The 8,238-nt window shown below is 34.5% G+C and overlaps 1 protein-coding gene across 1 annotated transcript in view; it reads right to left on the bottom strand.

Annotated features, from left to right (window-relative positions):
• slc22a23 (solute carrier family 22 member 23) overlaps nt 1-8,238 on the bottom strand; it is a 53,155-nt gene that overhangs the window by 29,443 nt on the left and 15,474 nt on the right. Inside the window, exon 2 of the mRNA XM_016508264.1 lies at nt 1,000-1,103. Within this exon, the coding sequence (XP_016363750.1) occupies nt 1,000-1,103 (104 nt within the window). The remainder of the gene's footprint in view (nt 1-999; nt 1,104-8,238) is intronic.

The raw sequence follows: 8,238 nt of genomic DNA, 5'->3' as shown, positions 1-8,238 counted from the left end.
TCGGGAAAGTTGGGAAAGTTTGCATTTTCATGACTACCAAGATTTGATTTGACTATGATTCAAAGGTTTAAAAAAAAAGGTAAAAAGATTTTCATTTAACTATAGTTTAAAAACATGCAAGTAAATAGTCAGTAATAGAGATCAACAAAGAAACACAAGCAATAAACAAAAAGTGCTTTAGGTATCTAAAAGCTTCCAGAAAAGTGCAGTGAGTGATTTTTCTTTTCCTCTGAATTATTGCTGTTTGATTACAGCGGGTCTAATAGACTGTCTACCAGATGTTTTGTCCCCTCTGTTGTAAGATTACAGTGTTTACATCAATTTTGCAGAATACAAGCATTCTGATATCCATGAGCATTTCACTGCTCGCACGTCATGCACAGCTGCATGCCTTAAGAGCACTTCAGAGAGAGCGTGCACACACACACACACACACACAAAAGGCTCAAACAATTATCTGTCACTTTATGGGTTTCATGTTACATCCATTGAATAGATTAGGCCAGGGGTCATGAATTGCTAGTATGGCTTCCTGCGACGGAGTAATGCACATGTTGAAAGCTATAGAGGGCATGTTAATGTTTTACTCAAACATCTAGTTGTTCACAGACATGACATCAACCATATTTATGACCATCAGTGGGATAAAGTAATGCTGATGAATACAAACACACACACACACACACACACAGATGTCGATCATAGGATTTGATCCATACCAAGTCCTTGAAAAGACTTCTCCAGATCTCAAGCTAACACAGACATTCACAGCAGGGTTCGGATCCAGAAAATGATTCATAAGAGGGACTACGATGGGTGGCAACACCAAAGCAAACATCTGTGCAGAGTTCTTGTGGATTTATGGTCTGACATACACACTTTTGCATTTCCTCAGAGGGAGCACAAAGTCATCATCTCAGGGTTGAAAAATAATTACAAATCAGTGACATGGTTAGTATTGATTCAGAAATGTGGGAACATTTCTAGACATATACTCACCAATCTGCCAGAACTCCCAACACCAAGTATCCAAAGATGGAGCCCACCAACAAAGAGAATTTGGCAATGTGAACCATCCAGGCAGAGTCACCCACTAGGTTCCACTGTCGGGACAGAAAGACAGAAGCCTTATTATTAATATGACATAATTCAACTTTTTCTGTCACCATATGAGATAACAGAGTTATTCTTAATTTGTTATATTAATATTTTTTGTTCATTTCTTGTTGTGATGTTTTTATGGAACAGCTGAACCTTTAGACAAAATAATGGACAGATCTGCCTTTTTTTTTTATTTATTTTTTTTAATGTGTTATACTGAGAATATGGATCTCACATTCGAGGAGGAAAAACAAACAACTCACTTTTATTCAGACCTTTTTATTCAAAATCTGATAGCTTGTAAATTATGTAAATTAATGAGCTTTTATAACAGAATACATATATATATATATATAAGTATCAATCGTCACTTTATCCTAATATTATGTCTTAGTAAGATGATATTTCAATGCTTAGTTTGATCAAAGCTCAGTAGTTTCAAAACATATAATCCAATGCAATAAAGTGTGTGACTGAGAGATGAATAAATAATCGTTCCTCAAAAGCCTGCACTCTAAAAAATGCTGGGTTAAATATAACCCAGCGCTGGGTTAAAAAAGGGACAAACCCAGCTATTGGGTTGTTTTGACCCAGCGGTTGGGTTGTTTTGACCCAGCGGTTGGGTTGTTTTGACCCAGCTATTGGGTTGTTTTGACCCAGCGGTTGGGTTGTTTTGACCCAAAACAACCCAATAGCTGGGTTTGTCCCTTTTTAACCCAGCGCTGGGTTATATTTAACCCAGCATTTTTTAGAGTGTGATCCAGTGTGGTCATATTTAAGACATTTGAACATGATATTTCTAAAAATGACTTATAACCAGGTAAAGTTTGTTTAGTCCAGTAAGTGTTCACATAAATGCTCATAAATCATGCTTCCCGTTTTTTATCTGAAAACCACTGGCTATCAAAACTCTATAGTTCAAACTCTGTAAAATCCGCACTTTTTGCACTTTAAATGTGCTATCAGAGCACAAACACAAAAAAATCTATTATGCAATCTATTATGCTGAACAAACACTTTCAGGGCAGGACATTCTAAGATATAAAACAGATAGGCGCAATGAATTATACATCACATTTTCTAAAGGAACATAATAGAATCTACTAGTTGTATTGTGTTATAATGTATTCTAATCAGGGTTTCTGAATGAGCACTTGGGTTTACTGGGTTTCCCCTGAAACTAGCCCAGGATCTGTTTCCTCTATTGTGTGATGATTGAGCCGCACCCGTCACATGCTTCAGTATCACTCATGCTTTCAGATCAATGTCAGCTGCCAACCTTACCCACAAACATTAACTAGTCACACACAAACAGCTAATCAGCAGTTTTCACCGTTATTTAATCAGGCAAGACAATCAAGAATAAGCTTCTTTAACAACATTAGGACAAAAACCTAAACTGGCAAACACAAGGCTTGCATGAGTATATTTCAGCGTACTGAAAAACTACTATTAAAACATTCACAAAGTTTCAAATATAAGACTTAGGACCTTTTTTTTAAGACAAATAAAATGCATACTGTATGTCCAGAACTCAGATTCTTGTTTAATTCAACAGGCTGCAGCACATATTCAACAACTAAAACTGGACTTAAATTAGCACTTAATATTTGGTTTAATACTGGTTAAGCAAGTTTAAAATACTAAAGACATGTTTTATTCAATACATGCTTGTGCATGGTCTAATACATCAATATACACAAATTAGAGAGGTCAACCAACACTGGATTTTGCTCATATGATAATAATGTTTAAGGAAAAGCAATAACTAGATTATTGTGCCGATAATCACAAAATCTATATATTGACAGGGTGACCCAGAGAACAGTTTATGTTGAAATAAATGGCAGATATAGTTTATTGTGTAAACAGGAAAGAAAGACAGACAGACAGACAGACAGACAGACAGACAAAGAAAGAAAGACAGACAGACAGAAAGTCAGACAAAGAAAGAAAGAAAGAAAGAAAGAAAGACAGACAGACAGAAAGTCAGACAAAGAAAGAAAGAAAGACAGACAGAAATAAAGTCAGACAGACAGACAGTCAGACAGACAGACAGAAAGACAGAAAGACAGAAAGTCAGACAGACAAAGAAAGAAAGAAAGAAAGACAGACAGAAAGTCAGACAAAGAAAGAAAGAAAGAAAGACAGACAGACAGACAGACAGAAAGTCAGACAGACAGACAGAAAGTCAGACAGACAGACAGAAAGTCAGACAGACAGACAGAAAGTCAGACAGACAGACAGAAAGTCAGACAGACAGACAGAAAGTCAGACAGACAGACAGAAAGTCAGACAGACAGACAGAAAGTCAGACAGACAGACAGAAAGTCAGACAGACAGACAGAAAGTCAGACAGACAGACAGAAAGTCAGACAGACAGACAGAAAGTCAGACAGACAGACAGAAAGTCAGACAGACAGACAGAAAGTCAGACAGACAGACAGAAAGTCAGACAGACAGACAGAAAGTCAGACAGACAGACAGAAAGTCAGACAGACAGACAGAAAGTCAGACAGACAGACAGAAAGTCAGACAGACAGACAGACAGACAGACAGACAGGAAGAAAGAAAGTCAGACAGACAGACAGACAGAAAGTCAGACAGACAGAAAGTCAGACAAAGAAAGAAAGAAAGAAAGAAAAAAGAAAGGTTTTATGCGTAATGGGGGACATTCAATTATAAACAAGCCAGAAATGAATGAATGAATGAAGACAGCATTTTCAGTTTTGGGTGAACGGTCCCATTAAGGCTTATGACAATTTGATAAAACTGATTTTAAGACTTTTTAAGGATCCTTTTTCAACCTCGGATTTCATTCATATGTTAATTCTTATGTGCACTTGGTGTTTATTAAGGAATAAGGAAACCACACAGAGTTTTTTCCAACTCTATTTTGTATCCTATTAGTGGAAAGTCCTGATTATGGTTTTACAGTAGTAAATATACATAACCGCACTCACTGTGATATTTTGGTGTAAACTACATGTCATGGTAAAGTAAAGGGAAGTAATAAGGACTGATTTACATTGCAAAATAAACATCACATTACAAAACAGGCTACCTCTTCAAACTAATGTGAATGTGAGAACTAGCGGCAGAGAGAGACATGCGTTCCTAAATGATTATTACTGTGACCTTAAACACAGTGAGTCTGAGAACGACGAGTTGATTTCCCATGAGATGACCTTATAATATTATACAGTAATGTATGTATATGAAGGTAAGCATGCTTTGAGTGTTTCTTACACACAGCTATGTGAATGAGGAGAGGGAAGGCATGCAGAAGAGAATCAGCGCCAGTGAGAAAATTAAAGGCAGAGAGACCGAGATTGCCGCATAGTTTCTGCCTAGCAACAGACCGGCAGAGTGAGACACACACAGCCCTCGCTCCAACAGTATTTATTACTTTATAGTTCAAAGGAAAGAACAAAATGAAAGCGGGAATGAAAGCAGAGGAAGTGAGACAGACACACACACGTGATAGAGAGCATGTGCATATGTGTCATGTAAGTGAGCGACTCGCGACTACATTATAAGAGTGAGATCAGGACGCAGAGACCAAAATTCAGCATTCTGAACTGTAGAAATGGTCACTTCTACCTGTGGTCATTTCCCATTTTTGCTAGCAGCTAATATTTAACACATTTTGTCAGCACAAAACCATTTCAAACACGAGCAAATGTTTCTGCCAATGTTTGCAATCCGATGTGGATTGATTCTGATCACGTATGAAGCAGAAATATATACTGTAATTTGTGATGCTAAAGGCTATGCATACTAATTAATTATAAATTATAACAATTAATTATATTATTATAATTATAATAAATTAATATAAATCTTATAAAAAATAGACTACCTTGAAGACCACACACAAATCACATATTATGTATATTTTAGATTGAACGATAGCATTATTATTATTATTTTAAAACCGTTCCTGATTATTTGTTTATATGTCCAATAACTGATATGCGGAACTTCTCACAATCATGAATTTTATGCTGATGATTAATTGTTATACATATAATTGCTATAAATTATTTAATTGTGCACTGTATTTTGTTTGACACTTACATTGTAAGCCTATCACATTATTATATTGTATTTTTATATTTTACTTTTAATGCTGTAAAAATAGAAAGAAAGAAAGAAAGAAAGAAAGAAAGAAAGAAAGAAAGAAAGAAAGAAAGAAAGAAAGAAAGAAAGAAAGAAAGAAAGAAAGAAAGAAAGAAAGAAAGAAAGAAAGAAAGAAAGAAAGAAAGAAAGAAAGAAAGAAAGAAAGAAAGAAAGAAAGAAAGAAAGAAAGAAAGAAAGAAAGAAAGAAAGAAAGAAAGAAAGAAAGAAAGAAAGAAAGAAAGAAAGAAAGAAAGAAAGAAAGAAAGAAAGAAAGAAAGAAAGAAAGAAAGAAAGAAAGAAAGAAAGAAAGAAAGAAAGAAAGAAAGAAAGAAAGAAAGAAAGACAGACAGACAGAAAGAAAGTCAGACAGACAGACAGACAGAAAGTCAGACAGACAGAAAGTCAGACAAAGAAAGAAAGAAAGAAAGAAAAAAGAAAGGTTTTATGCGTAATGGGGGACATTCAATTATAAACAAGCCAGAAATGAATGAATGAAGACAGCATTTTCAGTTTTGGGTGAACGGTCCCATTAAGGCTTATGACAATTTGATAAAACTGATTTTAAGACTTTTTAAGGATCCTTTTTCAACCTCGGATTTCATTCATATGTTAATTCTTATGTGCACTTGGTGTTTATTAAGGAATAAGGAAACCACACAGAGTTTTTTCCAACTCTATTTTGTATCCTATTAGTGGAAAGTCCTGATTATGGTTTTACAATAGTAAATATACATAACCGCACTCACTGTGATATTTTGGTGTAAACTACCTGTCATGGTAAAGTAAAGGGAAGTAATAAGGACTGATTTACATTGCAAAATAAACATCACATTACAAAACAGGCTACCTCTTCAAACTAATGTGAATGTGAGAACTAGCGGCAGAGAGAGACATGCGAAAGAAAGAAAGAAAGAAAGAAAGAAAGAAAGAAAGAAAGAAAGAAAGAAAGAAAGAAAGAAAGAAAGAAAGAAAGAAAGAAAGAAAGTCAGACAGACAGACAGACAGAAAGTCAGACAGACAGAAAGTCAGACAAAGAAAGAAAGAAAGAAAGAAAAAAGAAAGGTTTTATGCGTAATGGGGGACATTCAATTATAAACAAGCCAGAAATGAATGAATGAATGAAGACAGCATTTTCAGTTTTGGGTGAACGGTCCCATTAAGGCTTATGACAATTTGATAAAACTGATTTTAAGACTTTTTAAGGATCCTTTTTCAACCTCGGATTTCATTCATATGTTAATTCTTATGTGCACTTGGTGTTTATTAAGGAATAAGGAAACCACACAGAGTTTTTTCCAACTCTATTTTGTATCCTATTAGTGGAAAGTCCTGATTATGGTTTTACAGTAGTAAATATACATAACCGCACTCACTGTGATATTTTGGTGTAAACTACATGTCATGGTAAAGTAAAGGGAAGTAATAAGGACTGATTTACATTGCAAAATAAACATCACATTACAAAACAGGCTACCTCTTCAAACTAATGTGAATGTGAGAACTAGCGGCAGAGAGAGACATGCGTTCCTAAATGATTATTACTGTGACCTTAAACACAGTGAGTCTGAGAACGACGAGTTGATTTCCCATGAGATGACCTTATAATATTATACAGTAATGTATGTATATGAAGGTAAGCATGCTTTGAGTGTTTCTTACACACAGCTATGTGAATGAGGAGAGGGAAGGCATGCAGAAGAGAATCAGCGCCAGTGAGAAAATTAAAGGCAGAGAGACCGAGATTGCCGCATAGTTTCTGCCTAGCAACAGACCGGCAGAGTGAGACACACACAGCCCTCGCTCCAACAGTATTTATTACTTTATAGTTCAAAGGAAAGAACAAAATGAAAGCGGGAATGAAAGCAGAGGAAGTGAGACAGACACACACACGTGACAGAGAGCATGTGCATATGTGTCATGTAAGTGAGCGACTCGCGACTACATTATAAGAGTGAGATCAGGACGCAGAGACCAAAATTCAGCATTCTGAACTGTAGAAATGGTCACTTCTACCTGTGGTCATTTCCCATTTTTGCTAGCAGCTAATATTTAACACATTTTGTCAGCACAAAACCATTTCAAACACGAGCAAATGTTTCTGCCAATGTTTGCAATCCGATGTGGATTGATTCTGATCACGTATGAAGCAGAAATATATACTGTAATTTGTGATGCTAAAGGCTATGCATACTAATTAATTATAAATTATAACAATTAATTATATTATTATAATTATAATAAATTAATATAAATCTTATAAAAAATAGACTACCTTGAAGACCACACACAAATCACATATTATGTATATTTTAGATTGAACGATAGCATTATTATTATTATTTTAAAACCGTTCCTGATTATTTGTTTATATGTCCAATAACTGATATGCGGAACTTCTCACAATCATGAATTTTATGCTGATGATTAATTGTTATACATATAATTGCTATAAATTATTTAATTGTGCACTGTATTTTGTTTGACACTTACATTGTAAGCCTATCACATTATTATATTGTATTTTTATATTTTACTTTTAATGCTGTAAAAATAATCACATATGATTTTAAAAGTTACAATATTTTAATTTTTTTCTGTGTCTTCTTTGGTTTTCTTTTTGTTAGCTTTAATCTTGGTCCATTTTACATTCACACTGGAGCCCATTTTAATATAATATAATATAAAATAATATAATATACTTTACAATAACGCATTAACTAACATGAACTAACAACGGGCAATACATTTTTACAGTATTTATTAAACGTTGTTAACATTAGATAATAAAAATAAAACTGTTTATTGTTAGTCCGTGTTAGCTCAGGTCCATTAAATAACATCAATAGATACAACTTTAGATTTTAATAATGCATTAGTAAATGTTGGAATCAACATTAAAGGGGTCATATGATGCGATTTCAATTTTTCCTTTCTCTTTGGAGTGTTACAAGCTCTTGGTGCATAAAGAAGATCTGTAAAGTTGCAAACACTAAAGTCTCAAAACCAAAGAGATAT

Source organism: Sinocyclocheilus rhinocerous, unplaced genomic scaffold, assembly GCF_001515625.1.
Source record: "Sinocyclocheilus rhinocerous isolate Xijiao unplaced genomic scaffold, SAMN03320098_v1.1 scaffold173, whole genome shotgun sequence".
Taxonomy (NCBI): domain Eukaryota; kingdom Metazoa; phylum Chordata; class Actinopteri; order Cypriniformes; family Cyprinidae; genus Sinocyclocheilus; species Sinocyclocheilus rhinocerous.
The sequence above is the reverse complement of the archived record's forward strand: the minus strand, read 5'-3'. Positions and strand labels throughout refer to the sequence as shown.